This window comes from Biomphalaria glabrata, chromosome 16 (assembly GCF_947242115.1).
Source record: "Biomphalaria glabrata chromosome 16, xgBioGlab47.1, whole genome shotgun sequence".
Taxonomy (NCBI): Eukaryota; Metazoa; Mollusca; class Gastropoda; family Planorbidae; genus Biomphalaria; species Biomphalaria glabrata.
The window spans coordinates 28,351,650-28,372,063 of record NC_074726.1 but is presented as its reverse complement, the minus strand read 5'-3'; the positions used below and the strand labels follow the sequence as shown (position 1 = coordinate 28,372,063).

The 20,414-nt window shown below is 37.8% G+C and overlaps 1 protein-coding gene across 3 annotated transcripts in view; it reads right to left on the bottom strand.

Annotated features, from left to right (window-relative positions):
• The window catches only part of LOC129923386 (ubiquitin-conjugating enzyme E2 E1-like), a 45,352-nt gene that overhangs the window by 19,831 nt on the left and 5,107 nt on the right, over window positions 1-20,414 (bottom strand). For all 3 annotated transcript variants that reach the window (XM_056014093.1, XM_056014094.1, XM_056014095.1), the window contains one exon: window positions 18,821-19,129. In XM_056014093.1, coding sequence (XP_055870068.1) covers window positions 18,821-19,023 — 203 coding nt within the window. In that variant the 5' untranslated portion in view covers window positions 19,024-19,129. The remainder of the gene's footprint in view (window positions 1-18,820; window positions 19,130-20,414) is intronic.

The following is a 20,414-nucleotide window of genomic DNA, read 5'->3' as shown; positions in this document are numbered from 1 at the left end:
AAAAATTCCATTACCTCACAATAGGCTAGTACCGGTACCATAAAAAAAAATGTCTTTATTTACACGAGATATTTAACGAGGGTTCATAGACATTGGTGCACTGAGTTCTAATAGATATTATTTAAAAAGGATCAAAGCCACATTGTTTTTGCGTTTTGTCTGTCAGTCGGTCTGTCCGTTATCTTGATATAAAAAAACAACTAAAAGTTATTAAAAATTGATTAACCTTTATTTTACGTTTCAAAACATCGCAATAATTTTTAGGTATGAACACAATTGAAAAGTTTATATAATAGATTGTTCCGGATGTTTGTATAAATAGTAAAAGAAAAAGAGAATTTCAGATAAATGTAATACCGTTAATTAAATTTTTTGGATGGTCTCGTATAAAAATTAGATGTACTACAGCCACGTGGAGAGATTTTCATACCTTACTTTGGTGTTTGGATTCTGTTTTCCTTAAAAATCGGAACATAATATTAACTATAATTAGATTTTTTAATGTTTTAGGTAGAAAGTTAAATGTACTGTAAGAGAGTAGTGAGTTAAAATATTTTTCATAAAAATCCGTAAAAACATTATTTCGTAAATGAGAAGATTATTTGTTTATTAATTAGAAGAGGGAGTTCAAACAATTATTTGGCGTTAGTAGATTTTTAAATAAATTCGGAAATTTCTGGCGACGATTTGTAAGAAACAAAATCCGGAACTTTCTTTATCGATTACAAAACTTCTATGTTATGTTTTACTAGAAAATTAAATGTCTAAAAAGTAATTTTCAGTAATCAATTCTAGTAAATTACTTTTTTTAAAAGCCTTATGCGATTTCAAACAATCATTAGGCATAATTCATGTTTTATAAAACAATATCCGGAACATTTTTACACTTAATGAAATATAAGTCAGTATAGAGATTATGATTTAGCATTAATATGCTATTTACATAAAAAACGGAACAACATATTATTGATAATGTGTTTTTGCAACGTTTAAGCATGGAAATTGAATGTAATATAAGTTAGAAGAGCAAACAAACATTTGTTGGCATTGATTAGTTTTGCACAAAAAAATCCGGAACAATCAATTTTAGATACTTAAAACTATTGAGATGTTATGGGAGGAACATTAAAGGGTAAATCAGATTTTCAATAGCTTTTAGAGTTCTAGTTTTTTAAATCTAATCGTAACGGACAGACCGACCAACAGACAAAACGCACAAAAATAAGCTTCTTTTATTCGGATGGGGGCACTAAACAAAAAATAAATAAAATCTGATTTTTAAAAAAAGTTTAAGGAATTGGTTTAGCACCTGATCATGTTGCGACGTTACGCTACTGCACGAAAATCGCTGCATAAAAAGTCCATTTAAAAAAATGTGCGTGATATTTACATACAAAGTGCATTATTAGCCTTTATAAACAAACAGAAATGTTTTCTTTTAATTTTAGCAGCTAGTTGACCAGAAAAAACGTCTTTAACTATTATTTGTATTTGTTGTAAACATTTCCTGTACATTTTAAAAATATATTTGACTTAGTGATACTGAAAATACACAAAAATTGTCCATCTTTGTTAGCATATTGTAACATTGCCTCCCTTACATTTACGTAATTGTTTTAGAATTGGTGTATTTTTATGAAAAAATCGCTTGCATAATTAATTTTATAAATTAAACGGTTTGCTTTTAGAAAACCAAAAGTAGCCGTTGCACCTAAACTTTTCAAGCCGGATTTAATGATGAAATAATATTTTTCATATCTCTTCTAGTTTTCGAGATCTGAGTGTGACAGACGGACAGACGGACAGACGGACATTTTGCACAAACCTAATAGCGGCTTTTTCCCCTTACGGGGGCCGCTAAAAAGCTATTCAAAATGGCTGTCTTTTTACACAGAGCTTTTTTTTTCGCGAAAGGCTTTTAAGACTAGCTCAGAAGACTAGCTCTACTGGCATAGAGTAGACGTGTCAGAAAATAGTTTCAGAAAGAGACAGCTGACGATCTCTTATGGGGGCCATGGGGTACACAAAGGAAAGGTTCTGCCGAAGACAAGCCTTATATTTGTATGATCAATAACATGTTTGTAAAAGTCTATGGACATGTAACCATTATTTTCATGCTTCAGAATTTTCCGCCAAGACGATAGCGTAGCAAATAAAATATTTAAAAAATGGGGAAAATGTAAAAGCGCAAAGAAGTCAAGTCCCCCTCTTTCAGATCTTGCGATCTTTAGATGGGCGAATATGTATAGGTCACCTGTTTCTGTGGCTGACGGTTAATAAGGGTGTCACGTGGCCAGGACAACGACAACCCGCCAGAACTTTTCCCCAACTAATGTCAAGTACCTATTAGAGCTGGGTGAACATAGCGGCGTCCTAACACTTCCGGAATTAAAAACCCAGTCTTCATCAAGATTCGAACACGGGACCTCTCGGTTCATAATACAAGCATACTCAGCCACCACTCACATAATAAAATAGAAAAACATGAAACCCTCCAAAGTTTTGAAAAGGTATCCCTTCTGATAGAGCTGATCTATGGACCACTGTAAGCATGTATGTAACTGTAACTTTTTTTTCCTGATGTATATAAAACATAAGCAGCATTGAACACTTCTCAAGGAACTAGTCAATACTTGTGTCTGTCAGTCTAATCAACAAGAGATCATATGACACAAACAAGTTTCATTGATCAGAGCGGGGCTAGTACAGGACGAACAAGTTATTGCTTGGAAGATTATTTTCTTCTGGTCAATCTATCAGAGGGTTAGTTTTGAAAAGGTTACTTTCTAACATGGTTAATGTAAAGAGATGAATGTTACAACTGGTCGATTGTTTGTTTGTAAAATGTTTGACATGTTTCAGATTTCCTTCAGAGTTGAAGATAGTTTACTTCCTAGTCCAAACCTCCCGCAGGACGACGGGTGATGGGAGCGGGCAGGGTTTGAACCCTCGACCGTCGATAAATCCGAACGACAGTCCAGCGCGCAAACCGCACGACCAGGCAGCCATCCGGTCGTTGACTTGTAACACCAACTAAGCCGTCGTAGGCGTAATATATCTTAACAAATAAAACTTCAAATAACTTGAATAACTCCCTTGGGAACAATACTAAATAGAACTTTATTAATAATATAGACACAAATCAAGCTGATATAAAATAAAATAATTGTACTAGACTTTAGTACTAATATTCCTTAACAAAATCTTACTACAGTTACACAACATTTCGGTCTCACGTTCTGGAGTCGTCTCCCCTAACTAAGGCCGAGTGACGACAATGTCACCTATGTTGCATCATTCCCAACCAATCGCTCACCTCTTCCCACCGTCACCATAGAAAAACACACACACAAACAACACGTTCTAAACGGTGTCTTCTCTAAGAATTAAAAAAAAAAAACCTACCCCCAAGCCAGACCATAAAGTCTTCTTATATAAGCTGGGAAAGCGGACACAACTATTTTATTTATTCATCAGGGTATTCGTTTGTTATAGGACTCTGGTAATATAAGATAATAGCAAGAAAAAAAAACACATAAAAATAATTTAAATTAGGTTACAAAGACAGTTTGTGTGGAAACAAACTCAAAATCGGCCCCCGAAGTGATCTGCCCAGGCAGGAAAAAAGGCAAGTTTCAATATTTTCAGAAAGAACATCACAATGAAATTCTATCAAAGACAAATGACAGAGAAGAATGGAGAAAGAAGGTTGACAGATCTTGTGTGGTGCCCCGGCGGTCCAGCAGACCAAGGATAGGTGCAAGTGAATGTGAAAAATGCGAACCTGGCCTAACTGATGTCTCATAATGATTATCTAATAGATTTTTAAAGGGTCAATCTCTTATTCAAATCCTAGAAACAAAAAATCCTTTAGTTAGGTGTTCTATACTTTAGGTACTACATTGCAGTTCACGCGATAATATGAAAATCTACTTATTAATTGTTGTTTTAAATTATGTCCAACTTATATGCATACTAAATAGATTTTTTTCTCTTACAAAAAAAGAAACATTATTTTTGGGCAAACGTAGTAGTTAGTAGGACAGAACTTGTATAACGTAGCAATACAATGTAAAAAAAAATAATTTTTTAACAAAAAGTCTCAAACCATTTGATTAAATGTATTAAAAATATGGTACATTAGCATCTCCCCTACTAAAGAGCCTCCCATGTCTGTTACTATTAATAGTGAATAGTTGCAAAAGTGGTGTATTTTTATGAAAAAAAAAAACTGCTTGCATAAGTGATTTTAAAAAATTAGATTTTTCGCTTTTAGAAAAGAAAAAAAAAAGTTGCATCGGAATTTAGAATGGACTACAATATTATGACGTCGGATTTTCACTATCTTTTCTTTTCTTTGATTGATTTAAAATCAATAAAAATCAGTGTAAATGCAGTAGTTCCATTTAAAAGGGAAGGGGTGTGTGTGTGTGAGCTGCCCTTCATTCGTTCAAATGTTTCGAGTTGACAATGTGCTGACGCCATCAGGAATGTTTCGGTATCCGTCTAAGGAAACAAAAGACCAGTCGCCATTATCTTCACGGGCGTTGTCTACATGCGTGGAAGCCACGACTCCTCGCTGCGGTGAAGAAAAAACAAACTCTGAACAACATATTTGCGTTGCCTAGCCAACTTTTCTGTAGCCGCCTACTGCTGCTGGCTCTCTTGGCCACAATTGTGTCAAAAAGACTTCAGCCTCTATCTTCTGAAAAGATTACGGAGCTCGGAGCTCTGTAAAAGTGTGAACCTGTAAAAGTGTGAGCCCGCAGAATTTTATTCTGTTCAATTTAGCCCACAACGTTGTACCTGTAGATAGAGTGTGTAGCATCAAACCGATAGCTAGAGTCAGTCAGTGGTTGGATAAAATACTTTCTTTTGGAAGTATGAATAGGAAAAAAAAATGTGATCTCCCCAAAAATAGAGCTATTGACGCTTACTGTCAATGAATGAAACTGAATTTCTCATTCATAAAGATAAAGCTCTTTCAACTGACTGGGTCTAAATGTCACTCCAAGCTGTCCTCCATCAAGTCAGTGATGTAATAATATTTCACTAGTTGTAAGCATTTCCTTCCATACACACACATATCATATTCACTTGTCTATGAAAGTACCAATGATCTCCATTTAATTGGCATCATAATTGCTTGTTGTTTTTTTTAAAAGTTATTTTACATCTAGTTTTTCAAGTAATCTGGAGAAATATATTGTCTGCATTTTGTTTTCTTTACTAAAGGACTTTTCAAAAATTTAATTTCCGAAACATTGTTAGCCCGGTCACACAGATCAATGTTATCTTCCAATACACACACACGCACCCTTTACACACACCTGTGCTATCACTTTACTTGGACACTAGAGACATCCCCATCACAGAGATCAGCAGATGATAGACTACCCTCTGACATCCTGACTCACCAGCAGTGACAGTTGACACCCTTAACGACAGTGGCTACCAAGACAACCCCCCTCCCAGCTGCTATCGACCCGTCAACGACAAACTCCTCGGAAACATTGGACTTGTGTTTCCTCCTTCCTGAATGAGTTCAAACCTGAATCAATAGACTTTCTTACACAATCACGTCCTATTCAATCATGTCTTACACAATCACGCCCTAACCAATCACGTCATACACATTCATGTCCAGAAGAATCACATCATACACAATCATCTCCTACACAATCATGTCCTACAGAATCGCACATCATACAATCATGTTCTACCCAATCACGTCATACACAATCATGTCCTACAGAATCGCACATCATACAATCATGTTCTACCCAATCACGTCATACACAATCATGTCCTACAGAATCGCACATCATACAATCATGTTCTACCCAATCACGTCATACACAATCATGTCCTACAGAATCGCACATCATACAATCATGTTCTACACAATCACGTCCTACACAATTACATCCTACACAATCATGCCCTGTGGCATTTTTTTTTACGTCTCGAGAGATGATCTTTTCCCCTTGCAACTTCCTGTATGACTAAAGAGGCCGATCTTTGATGCACAGCTGCGGTCACAGGTTGGGCATATGTAATCACCTGACGAGTTGCATTTTCACCCTTCTTTCTGCTTCTGTTGTGTATGGCATCTGCAATCCTGGACCCTTCCTTTATGCTCTCTCTCCATGTGGATCGATCCAGTGCCACTTTTCCCCAGCTGCTAGTGTCGATTTTGAAGAGTCGCGTTTGCATACATCCGTATACCGTCAAAGTGGGCGATCAGGGACTCTCCTGCCTTCTATTAGATCGCCATACAGAATGTCTTGTGGAAGTCGACCTACTGGCATTCTACGAACGTGGCCAAGCCAGCCAAGGCGTCTACTGCTGATAACAGAGCGGATGTCCTGGCACCCTGCTCTATGTAGCAGTTCCTCATTGGTTATCTTATCTTGCCACCTCATTTTAAAGATTCGCCTTAGGCATCGGAGGTGGAAGACATTCAGCTTTTTTTTTTCAGCCATGAGTAGGTTGACCATGTTTCACTTCCGTATAGCAAAGTGCTAAACACACAGGTCCGATAGACTAAGGCTTTAGTCACATGAAATGACTACGAAACAGTGGCAATCTCCTGCGGCCTTGCTCTGCTCACCGTTCTTTTGTGTTAGAAAAGTCTGTTTTAGAACATTTCAAATGGAATACAAGTGAAGAAGAAAACAAAATATTTGAGAAACATTTATTTAGAAGTCTGAGTTGGAACCAGCACCAGTGCCGGGCTATCAGTCCAGCACAATTCAAATTTCAACATTGCACCAGCAAGAGGCCATGCGTTGTTCTTTTCCCTTTCTTCCAAATGTTGTCCGAGAAATCAATACAAATCTCCATGGCCAGGAAAAGAACATTCAAATGTAGCTGGAAAGATTTGGAGGAGGATAACTTGACGGGAAGACGTTTAAACAAAAATCTTGCACACGCAGACTGCCTTCACTTTTTGATCACATGACTACAAAACAGTGGCAATCCCCTGACAGGTCAACACAGACTTAATTATTCCAGTTGTTGACAATGAAGTCAGATATATGCTTAGTATTCTAAACGAAGTTTCCATCCACCCCCTACTGCATGACCACCTACCACACTCTCTCAAAACATCAACATGGTCATAGATCAGAGGTTCTCAAACTTTCTGAACCTAGGGACAAATTATATAGTCACACGGACCCATAAGAGAAAAAAAATATACATCAATGCATAGTATATAAATTACGAATGTAAAAAAAACAAACATTTTGTTCAAGGAATGTTTATTAAAATTATTAATTTTGTATAGAATAAATTTTCACAAATTAATGACTTGATAAGGCTGATGAGATTTTATGAATGTATTTCTATCTGTCTCTATGTTTGCAAGTAGCGACAGCAAATCTAAATGAGCACACATTTCTGTTTTGTTTGTAAAATGTTTTACATGTTTCGGATGTTCCTTCAGAGTTGAAGATAATTACTTCCTAGTCCAAACCTCCCGCAGGACGACGGGGGATGGGAGCGGGCAGGGTTTGAATCCTCGACCATCGATAAATGTGAACGACAGTCCAGCGCGCAAACCGCACGACCAGGCAGCCATCCTGTTATCTGATGGCACTGACTCCACGTTCTACGAAATAAGAAGACGGGACAAGCAGTAAAAAATGTGTGTTAGAAATCGACAATGCAGGATATAATACAATTGGAGTCTTATTTTTGTAATTAGCATTTGTTCTATCCTTGTTCAAACATTTGTTTTTTGTCCCTCAGCTGCTGATATCACTAAGCTGCTCTTGAATTGGCATGGATTCATCTGTTGTTTGAAATCTGACTTTGTACACACACAGAGAGTTCAACACCCAATCAGGAATATCTAAGTGAAGGCTGTCTTTGGTTTAGTTCGTCATAGAATAGTACATAATATAACAAACCTATTAAACAGTAGTGAGGGGCGAATAGATTATCATTCAAATTATCCGACTGGATAAACTGGCTTTTATAGTAGAAATTTTAATTATAATAGTATGTAATTTTCATCTTTCTACGGACACCCTATGGCCGTCTCCTGGACCCCTGGGGGGTCCACGGATCACAATTTGAAAACCACTGTCATAGATAGTGCAAGCAAGGATGAATAGAAACCTTTATAATGAGCATTATCCTCAAAGTCTTAGAACGTTTGATTTATATACAAATTGAATGATTGGGAGGAGGGACACAAAATTTGATCTTGCATTGAAGGAATCAATCCATAGTTGAGTACTGATCAATCCAAAACATTATTAGTCAAGACTTGTTCCCAAGATATAAAAAAAATAATCATAATCGCAAGAGTATCTGTAACAAAAACCACAAACAAAGTTTTTGTGAAAAGGACGCGTCGTCGCCAACGCAATTCTCCCTATTTTTTGTTCTCTGACCTCGCAAACGTTCTCCCAAGTAAGTGCTATGGTGTGTGTGTGTGTATGTTTATATGGTGACGGTGGGGTTAGCGAGTGGTTGTGAATGGTGCAACATAGGTGGCGTTGTCGTCACGTGGTCTTAGTTAGGAGAGAAGACTCCAGAAAGTGGGACTGAAAGGCCTTATTATTGTAGTGAGTTGGATTTTGTTAAAGAATATTATCTCTGAAGACTACAACATCTATTTCATTTAATCACAAGTTGATTGTGTCTATATTATATAAATAAAGCTCTATTTAGTTTTGTCCACAAAAGGAAGTTATTTGAAGATTTATTAGTTAACAGTTGGGACGCTTCCGATAAGGGCCGAGAGCTACACAGGCACATGAGTAGACCAGACCGGAAGGACGCATGGTGGGAGCTCTGCCGTCGGAACAGGCCGTCCTAGCCCTGTTCCGAGTCGGACACTGTCCTATAGGCGCGTACTTTGGACGGTGGAAGGAGAACTACGACACACGGTGCCGCCACTGCGTCGAGGACGATGAAACAGTAAACCACATTCATTAGGAGTGTCGCGTTTTGCACCTGGTCCATGTGTGGCAAAAGGTCTGCCCTTGTACGGGTGGCAAGGCGACCTTACAACTCACTGCCCGCTTCCTCTTCCGTGCTCTAAGGGAGTAAATCTCAGCATGGTTCGTTACTAATGGGGTTTCTGATTCGGTCACGGAGAGGTACAGAGAAGCCTAATTCATAAAGTGCTGGTTGTGTGTATGTGGGGGCGGGGGTTGCGTTGTTATTGTCAGAGTGTAATACTGTAGACAACTGGAGTCAAAATACAGATCAATAAAATTATCTTATCTTTATGTAACTATTTCAGCTGCGCTTATTACTAGGAGGAAAGGGGCGCTGCAGACGCTAAGACAAGCACAGATTTCAAATACAAAAAAAAAACACTTGGACCCTAATGGGGGAGCTTAAAAGCGCTCTCCCAAACCTCCGAGCTGGGTAAGGAGGTACGAACATTTATTTTCCTCCTTTGGGAAAAGGGGGGGGGGGTGTGGAGGCGCTCACAAGTAAAAGGGAGATGAACCGGCGCCTTCACGGAGGTCACGGATAAACACGGCGCACTATCCCCTTCCTTCCCGGCATACTGCAACAAGGGTCTTCCCGTATTCACTGCCGTAAATGATGCCCGTGTTGGCTTACTGACCACGTGACCACATTACGCTCCGCCTATATTCGAGCTTGTCCGTCATGCCAGCACGTGACAAACATGGGCAACTATTTCAAGAAATGTTGTGAAAGGAAATAAAACCATTCATTTGGGGGGAGTCTGCCCACCTCCCATGTTCCCCCACTTACATACGCAGCCACGCTCGGTAACCTCACCCCACTTCTCTCTCTCTCTCCACTGGATTGATATCGCCGCATCAACCAATCAATAAGATTTTTTAAAAGACTCAATCTTGTCGAGCAGTTCAGCTCTAATTAGACTCAACTTTAAACGACCACATCGGACAAGGAAACTAAACGCCAGTCCGGCCATAATGTTTATGTTTTGAACTGATCATCACAACGTTTCACAATTGTATTTCAATACCAGTACATTGATCAAGTAAAAACAAGTTATTGACGTGTACATTTCAGCTATTTATAGTGTCAGCGGCATACCTAGATGGCTGTGTTGTCAGCACATTGATCATGAGCGTGCAGGGGGCAGGACAGACAACGAATTCAAAGTCATATACGACCTACGTGATGCTAACCCACAACGAAAACACACTTGTCCATGACAGTCAGTCGATCTAGTACTTACACACTACATATACCGATATCGCTTTCACACATGAAGACAATCACAAAACCTTTTATTATCATTATCACAGACTTTGCAAGAAGCAGAAAGCCTAAATCACTACTTTATTATCATTATCACAGACTTTGCAAGAAGCAGAAAGCCTAAATCACTACTTTATTATCATTATCACAGACTTTGAAAGAAGCAGAAGGCCTAAATCACTACTTTATTATCATTATCACAGACTTTGCAAGAAGCAGAAAGCCTAAATCACTACTTTATTATCATTATCACAGACTTTGCAAGAAGCAGAAGGCCTAAATCACTACTTTATTATCATTATCACAGACTTTGCAAGAAGAAGCAGACGGCCAAAATCACTTTAGTCCATTATAATGCAGTTGTCGCGGTCACGGTGGCGTGGTGGATGAGTGCTTAAATGCTTGGCTTCCGAACCTGGGGTTTTGGGTTCGAATCTCTGTGAAGACTGGCATTTTAATTTCGGGAACCCCTGAGTCCACCCAACTCTAATGGGTACCTGCCTTTAGTTGGGGAACGTAGAGACGGTCGGTCGTTGTACTGGCCGCATTACACCTTGCTCGTTAACCGTTGGCCAAAGAAACCGATGACCTTAACATCATCTGCCCTATAGATGGCAACGTCTGAAAGTGGAGATTTATCGCGCTTCAAGAACACCCAGACTGGTCTAATCAGGGCCGGTCTTGGACCACTCCAACCTATGAGGCTGCAGTGGGCCCCGCACTTTCATAGATCCCGCGCTAAGCGCTTATTCTAGGTGTAGATTATTATATTAAATCATTATTTTTAACAGGGCTCTCGTGGCCTCCTGATTTTGGGCCTCGCAATTGTTAGGGCCGGCCCTGGGTCTGATGGTTAGAATAAAGAATTGTGTATGCTAGTATAGAATGCCGTGCTTATTTTAGGCAAAGTAGACGTTTAAAACAAACGTGTGAGGATAAAATCAAAACTTTAAGCGACCTATCACACTTTGCCCGGACAAATAGGAGCTCATTAAATATAATAGCCCGAGCAATGCGTAGGTCAAGGGGGAAATAGCCAAGTTATTGTCTACTTAGCCTGACAGCGTTTCTCTGCCGATAACATATTTAATCGGTACACATATTTATATAGTATGTATGTTCGGGTAAAAGAAATGGATAGAATAAAATTGAATAAATCGTAATAATACTCAATAACCCCCCCCCCCGAGTAACATAAGAAAATTCATCCATTTTCTTAGCCGTTACGTAATACCTGAACGTTCCCTAGGTTTTAGCCCACTGTTTTTGCTTCACCGTAACTATTAATTAAGCAATGTCAAGCAATGTCTTCGATACCGAAGAGTAACTGCAATATCCCGCGTGACCAATCCAACCCTGGGGCCAACTTTTTTGGCCGTCTTGGGTATGAAGGTAATCGCTGGTAGACCAGGTAGATCTCAACATAGTTTTCAATGTCACAAAGTGTACCTGACAAAAGCAGAGAAGCACACGAACTATGAGTGTAGCAGAGAACGCCATGACCTGCTGGTCATACTAAAAGGTCTACAGAAAGAAAGAAATCAAACTCTCCGTCCAGAAATGTGAGAGAAGTTCTGGAGCCGGAAACTTTAAAAGATGATACTGAAAACACACAAATGGAATATTTACTACCGAATGTCTAGTCAAAAACAATGAGTAATAGTAGACAATGAGTAATAGTAGACAATGAGTCAAACCAGTCAAACGAATACACTCTGCAGTAAGTGTATGATGTAGATTCTAGATCTCTATCCATTTGTCTTCAGTCACGCATTTTCAATTTTCCTATTCGTAAGATTTAAAAAAATAGAGAAACAAAAAATGCTACTATGGGGATTGAACCCACGACATTTGTGTTATTGGTACGACGCTCTTTCAACTTAGCTACCCACCCAATGTCCATACTACAATTAAATTAAACGATTCAATGACGTACGTGTACGACTTTGTCCTAGTGTACGACTTTGTCCTAGCCTACGTACTAAGAAATGCGCCTTTAACTTTGCGTCTTTCTAAGCATTTAGTTCGGTGTTTCTTTTTTCTTTATTGCAAATTATAGTTCAGTGTTGTAGTCTTGTCTTGAAGTGCCTCAAGTTTGGTCTACTCCTTTATACAGTCTACTGTACCTTTAAGTCTTGTGTCTCAAGTTTAGTCAATTGTACTTTTAGTCTTTTTTAGTCTTCTGTTTTAAGTCTCAAGTTTAATCAATTGTACTTTTAGTCTTTTTTAGTCTTCTGTTTTAAGTCTCAAGTTTAATCAATTGTACTTTTAGTCCTTTTTAGTCTTCTGTTTTGTGTCTCAAGTTTAGTCTACTGTACTTTTAGTCTTTTTAGTCTTCTGTTTTGTGTCTCAAGTTTAGTCTCCTGTACTTTTAGTCTTTTTAGTCTTCTGTTTTGTGTCTCAAGTTTAGTCTACTGTACTTTTTAGTGTTCTGTGTTGAAGCCCTCAAGTTTAATTAGCTTACATTCTAATTTTAATTATCACCAAGGGCCAAACCTTGTGTTTTCCACCAAGATCTATTACAGAGAAAACACGTTCAACTATTTGCACCGAACTCTGCAGAGTCTCTGATATTCAAGAGGAGAGCCCTACAAACTGAAACATGGCTGATTAATGCAGTCACTCCACAGTCATGCAAGCTAACACCGTGACCTATGACAGACAACGCTCGACCGCTGGCATGTTAGCGGCACTATTGAAAGAAAAAGAAAAAACCCACTCCACGATGTGGATAGTATGAACGTACAGGTAAATTTGGGTTGACATTAACCCAGAAATGGGTGGATCATTGATTTATTGATAAGAAAATGCGAGAGTTTAACTGTATGTAACGAATGTATGGCAGGAAAGAAAGACATAAGACTTTGGTTTGATTTGCTTATTTATCTTCATTTGCTAGGACATACTCATATACGAAGTTGTAATTTAATTATTTTATTTGTACAATAGCTACAGTGAGTAAAACTAACGACTTAGAAGAATCTCAATCTCTTATGAACATGAACCACTGACTATAACCACATTTATATGCGTAGGCTGTAATGATCCTCTTTTAAGAAAAAAAAAGCGTCTGATATTGTATAAGACCAGATCAATCAAGGGATGTTTGATTGAAATACAAATCTAACCCTGAACATAATAACTTTAAAAGTTTCTCTTCAGGCCGCGAGGAAACAGTTTTATGCTGGGTTCACATAATTGATTCAGCGACAAAACGTTTCCTTTGATACTGAATGTTCGCCATGTAAATAACTAATAGATGATGCCCATGTCTAGCGTATGACACTGTATTATTATGACAGGCTCGTTTCAAAAAGAACAGAACACAAATAGCAGGCGGGCTGACAGCTCTTGCGTCCCCCAGTATGCCAACAATTTCACAAAACAGATCTAGGCCCAGAGTCTTAGTGGCCTTCGTTTTCTAGGTCAAAGTTCACCCTCTCTTCGCACAATCACCCCCCCCCTCTCCTTCCCGAAACACTGGGCCATGCAAGAGCACCAATCCATCAGGTGACTAAAACTACGAAGAGCCAATAGCAACTGAACAAACAGCTGTCCAATATTTCCAACAAACATACATGTCTTGTGTTGGTTTGGGGGCGGGGAGGGGGGTGCAACTAAACACGATTATCAACAACCACCATTAGGTGTACACCTTGCCTGACTGCCGACACACAGGATTGTAGTGTGAGGACCCCTTGATGGTGAAAGCATGAGTGGATTATGGGCCATTATGACTAGTAGACCCACGGCGTCGCATACGTCGTTATTTTGCAGGGCCGGCCTTAGGCCAATACGACCGCAGTGGGCCCCCCACACTTTCAAAGGACCCGCGCTAATTCTAGGTGTAAATTATTAAATTAAACCATTTTATAACTTTTAACAGAATTCCCGCAGCCTCCTGATTTACCAGGAGCTCCTTGAAATCTGAAATTGCGAAATATACGAACAAGTCATGGAAATCTCCGGAAATTATTAAAATCTTTTGAAAACTAACAAAAAAAAAATATTAAAAAATCCTGAAATATATATATATATATAAAAAAAGTCATTTTGGGGTGTCATTCAAAATGGAAAACGCCAATCCTACGCGCGATGCAAAAAAAAATAAAAAGGCATTATGCAATACCCGTAATTGTGGAATCTGGTGAAAGAAGCTTCTTGCGCCTCAAACTAGTGAAGAATTACTTGAGATCAACAATTGTCGAAGATAGATTGAAAATATATATACATACACACACACATTTAGTACATATACTCTTATAGTTCAGAGTTCTGTTTGAGGAGCCTCCACTTTGAGGGCGAGTCCCCCGTGGGTGCATTGCCGTAAATACCGCCCCCTGTAGACAAATACTCTTGTAATTTCTAATAAAAAAGAATCAGTACAATAGATCAAGCAAGGGGAAAGAGAATGCCCAGTAGAAAGAGGTCACAAATTCCAACGCTCTTCTTTTGGCCTCAAGTTAATCAAACTGGCACGTTATTTATTTCCCTCTCTCTCTCTCCCCCTTGAGTTTTGGGGGAAGGGGATGTAAACGCTAAAAAGAATCACTGAAATCTACACTCGCCGCAAGAACAGATGTTAAATGTAGGAATAGTGACCAAGCCATCACAGGGTCATTCATTTGAAGTCCATATCCTTTATGATTCAAAAGAAAATCTGATTTAAAAAAAAAAAACAACAACAAAACTCTAACAACGATTCACCCTCCAACATCGGTATCTCGTCTGAATCATCCAATTAGACTCTTAGTGCTTTTGTCCCCCCCCCCCTTTTTTTTTTAGCATGAACTGTGGCTCCCCACCCACCCTCATTCTTTTTTGTTTGTTTGTTGCTGTTGTGTCTTATCTCATAACCATTGCGAGAATGTCGATTTGAAAAAAAAAAAAAAGCTTATATTTCTTTTTTTAATCCTTTCAGTCCTCGCGAACCCCCCCCCCCCTCTCTCTCCAACACATCCACACACTTGGACACACGCACCACATAATGCAGTTTATCTGATGAACGGGGGGAGGGGGGGAAAGAAACGCTTTAAAAAAAAAAGCGGGGGGGGGGGGAGGCGTACTAGCAAGTGAAGAGGCACCCGTCTCTTTTACAACCAACCTTTACGTCTGCTCGCTAGCTAGGCGGGGGCTGCTCTATTCAACATGGCGAACAGTGTTTTTTTTTCCCCCCTTTCCTTACCGACAAAGAAAAAAAACTTGCACTGGCCATTCTTCGGCCGCCGATTGGGGAACGGTACCCCAGTGGACACCATCGTATTCTTCGAGACGAGCTGATTCCTTTGATGTGCCCACTGTTGGTTTAGGTTAACAAATAAACGCACAAATCGGTGTCAAAGCTTATATGCAAATGAGGTGGAGAGAGAAGAGCTCTACTGTAAACCTCCGCAAAGTTGAGGCGCTCGTAAATTTTTTTTGTTTTTTAAATCGATTATGGAACTTCGTTTTTCCGTGCTGGCGTTATCGAATTTTTCCAAGTCGGCGGCTGGGGGAGGTGTCGCGTGGCGTATTCAGAATTCGCTCTTAGCGTAGGTCATTAAAGAATGTAAATAAAATTGGACTGTGCTATTAGACTGAATACAATGAAAATTAAAAGAGCAAACAATAGCACATATAGTTCGCCCACTTGAATGTTAATGAGACAAGCCGTCTGTCCCAAAAAAAAATTGTACAGACTGGATAGTAGAATCGTGTCGAGAGGGGGTGGCCACTTCATGTACACTGTACTCTCAGAGAAAACCAATGTTTATAAGGAAGCTAATGAGAGGCAGATATAATGTCATAGACGGGACTATGGCCTACCAGGAAAAGGACAACCTGGATGATGAATAGTATGTAATAGTAACAGATGTCAGCGTGACATGCTTCAGTGATACTGTCACGTATTGTTTATAACAGAGAAAACACAAGAAATGACGCGTTTAATAGAGCTGACAAAAAGAAACCTCCACACAGGTAAACAAAAAAAAAAAAAAAGGTCACTTTATAATTGAATAGGATGTATCAAATCTATTAACCACTCAACAGTGAATTGTTGGTATCCTATCTAGTAACCTTTGAACAGTGAATTGATTGTATTATATCTAGTAACCTTTGAACAGTGAATTGATTGTATTATATCTATTAACGTTTCAACAGTGTATTGATTGTATCATATCTATTAACTTTCCAACAGTGTATTGATTGTATCATATCTATTAACTTTCCAACAGTGTATTGATTGTATCATATCTATTAACTTTCCAACAGTGTATTGATTGTATCATATCTATTAACTTTCCAACAGTGTATTGATTGTATCATATCTATTAATGTTTCAACAGTGTATTGATTGTATCATATCTATCAACTTTCCAACAGTGTATTGATTGTATCATATCTATCAACTTTCCAACAGTGTATTGATTGTATCATATCTATTAACTTTCCAACAGTGTATTGATTGTATCATATCTATCAACTTTCCAACAGTGTATTGATTGTATCATATCTATTAACGTTTCAACAGTGTATTGATTGTATCATATCTATCAACTTTCCAACAGTGTATTGATTGTATCATATCTATCAACTTTCCAACAGTGTATTGATTGTATCATATCTATTAACTTTCCAACAGTGTATTGATTGTATCATATCTATTAACTTTCCAACAGTGTATTGATTGTATCATATCTATTAACTTTACAACAGTGTATTGATTGTATCATATCTATCAATTTTCCAACAGTGTATTGATTGTGTCATATCTATTAACTTTCCAACAGTGTATTGATTGTGTCATATCTATTAACTTTCCAACAGTGTATTGATTGTATCATATCTATCAACTTTCCAACAGTGTATTGATTGTATCATATCTATTAATGTTTCAACAGTGTATTGATTGTATCATATCTATTAATGTTTCAACAGTGTATTGATTGTATCATATCTATCAACTTTCCAACAGTGTATTGATTGTATCATATCTATCAACTTTCCAACAGTGTATTGATTGTATCATATCTATCAACTTTCCAACAGTGTATTGATTGTGTCATATCTATTAACTTTCCAACAGTGTATTGATTGTATCATATCTATCAACTTTCCAACAGTGTATTGATTGTATCATATCTATTAACTTTCCAACAGTGTATTGATTGTATCATATCTATTAACCTATCAACATTGTTTGTACAATATCACTAAATAACTTTTTAGTGAATTTCTCTCTGTACAACTCTACACTGAACTGAATTATTTAAGTCTACTGACCTATCAACGTATATCTAAATATATTTGAGAACTAATCATTGACAAATAAATCAGTAGATGAATTGCAAAGTTTCTAATATTATGGAGTTGTTGTTTTTTTTGTTTCAAACTTAAAAGAGACAGGACATTAAAAACAACTTATATAACTTCAAATAACCAGTACAAACTTCAGTCTTGATGTTAGAACCAGAGCTATTCACTGTAATGTTTCTAAACTTCTGAATGCTAATAATTCATTATAATATTTGTTTCCCAAAGTCTCTAGCTTTGCCTCAACTAGACTGTATATTAAAAAAAAAACTGATTCATTTAACAGACATTGTGGAAAACCAGTCAAGATACAGAGGAAAACCAAAAAAAAATTGAGCTTTTTTTTTTTTCTTGTCTAGAATTCTAATGTGTAGGGTCACATTTGTTTGACTTAGTCACTTGATATGTAGAATAGGAAACTTAAAAACAAGAACCGCAGGACAGAACCATCTCTTCATTAGCGAGCTAGGAGAGAGGGGGAGATCAATAAAAACAGGCAGAGAGAGAGAGAGAGAGAGAGAGACGCTGACGACCAGGATGAAATGTGATCCAACGTACTTTAAAGTAATTCTCAACAATAAGAAATTTTCTTTTTATGAACAGTCATTATTCTGTTTCAATCAATAGGCTTTTTGGTCTTCTTTTGAAACAAATGTATACATCCTATAGGCCGACTGTTTTCTCATTCATTCAATGTGAGAAATAGCTGCTAGAGTCTCTAACTGAAGCTCATTAATAATAATATTAAAAAAGTTACAAATTGAAACTCAACACAGTAAATATATTTTCAGGATACTGTCAAACAGGGTTATTACAGTGTGATTGTTTTAACCGTGAAACCGTCAGCCGTTATAAAACAAAAATCTTTAGGGGATGCATAAGATAACCCAGAAATAACTCTCACACTAAGAAGATCAAGCTAAACATGATATAAATAGACATCACAATAATAATCAACACTACACAGTCTGGAATAATCGCATCGGTTTGTGCCTTGTCTTGGTCACTTTGCTACGACAGAGAACATAAACGCGGAGAAAAAGTTTGTGGTATTTAATTTAACACACACAAATTCTTAAACTGATTCCCCACAATGCTTTAAGTGGTTGTGTGAGAGTGCAACACCCCCCCCCACACACACACACACACAAACACACGTTTGTAATGTCATCAAGAATCCAACAATGACAAAATGGTAAATTTAGCCACTGTTTATATTAGGCACAAGACTGGTACATTTCGATTACACAGAACCACACACCAAAAGTCAAGGACAGCTAACAGGGTGATTAAAACGACTTACCTTTTAAGACTAGTTGACATACTCTTGGAGGTTTTCAACGAGGCACTCCTTGAGGAGGATGGCGCTGGCCTGGAGGAAGAAGGAGAAGGCGCAGTTAATCCAATGGCTTCCTCCTCTTCCTCCGAATCTCTTGGGCGGCTTCTCTTGCGAGAATTGTTACTAGTGGAGGTGGATGCCGGAGAAGCGTTCCTGTCGGTTGACATGACTGTTGCCTTTCACTTGCTGCTAGCCTGTACAGTCAAATGAAGCTTGGTGTCTTGTTCAGAAATGGCCAAATAATTTTAAATCTAAGTCTACTTAGAACAGGTCCTAAATGAACAAAGAAAAAAAAAATTTTCACTTTAACATTTGAATGACAACGAAAACATTTATTGACAGTATAGTTAGGGTTAGTTCCCCTTTCAGGCCTTGCAATCAAAAGGGCAGATGATGTAAAGATCATCTGTTTCTATGGCTTTTGGTTAACGAGGATGCCATGTGGCCAGCACAACAACCAACCGCCTTAACTTTTCCTCAACTTATGTCAGTTACCCATTAGAGCTGGGTGGACTCAGAGGTGCCCAAAGATCCAAAAATCCCAGCCTTCACCAGGATTTGAGCCCGGGGTCCCTGGTTTAGAAGCCAAGCACTTTACCACTCAGCCACAGCGCCTCCTTTATTGACAGTATGCCCTAAGAAAATTGAACAGTATTTTCTTTTTAAATCACACTCAAACATTCATTGGAATCACACTTTACAGCTAAATGAACTTTAGAAGAAAAAAAAGTATTTAGAAATTAAAATATTTTTATTTGATTATATGTCAACTTCCGAACTGCTAATAAGGAATTGGTAAGAAAGTAGGATGAAAAAAAAAATATCTTATGACCAAAGCAATCTCTTAAATTGAAAAAAAAAAGTATAATCTTCTTGTATCTTAGAAAATCAACTTATCCAATCAAATTTAAGTAAATAATGCCTCACCCCCCCCCCCCTTTTTTTTTTCCTAACAAAAAGTCAACACTGAAACCATCAACCATATTTCATAGTAAGAGATTTTAGAAAACTTAATGAAGTACACTATTCAAATATATATATATATATATATAATGATAAAATGTCAACACTTCAATAAAAAGTTATCAAGGAAGTATTTTTCAAGGAAATAATTTGAGGTCCAAGGATCACTTCACACTGGTATAGAATGTTGAAATTACATTCCAATTTATTCTATTCTCAGTAGAATAGGGTATTAGAGATGTGCAATAAAAGACTGTTTAAAACCATTTACAGCTCCCTACTTCAGCCAGGGGATGTCTATTCCTCCCCCTTTTCCAAGACTAGTCTTAACTAGAATTGAATCATGCAATAAATGGAAGCCAAGTGTTTTAACACAAGGTCAAGACCCACTAATATAAAATAGTAATGCCTTAAGAACCCACACTTCTCAAAGAGTTCATTTTGATTTGCATGTCCAACTGATGGATTTTAAATTCTGTTGAAGTCAAAATAATGTAATGAGGTAGAGACTAGATGAAGCAAGACTGAAACTATGGCACAAAATTAAACACACCACTTGTTGTATTGTCATTGTTTTTAAAGTGGTTAACCATAG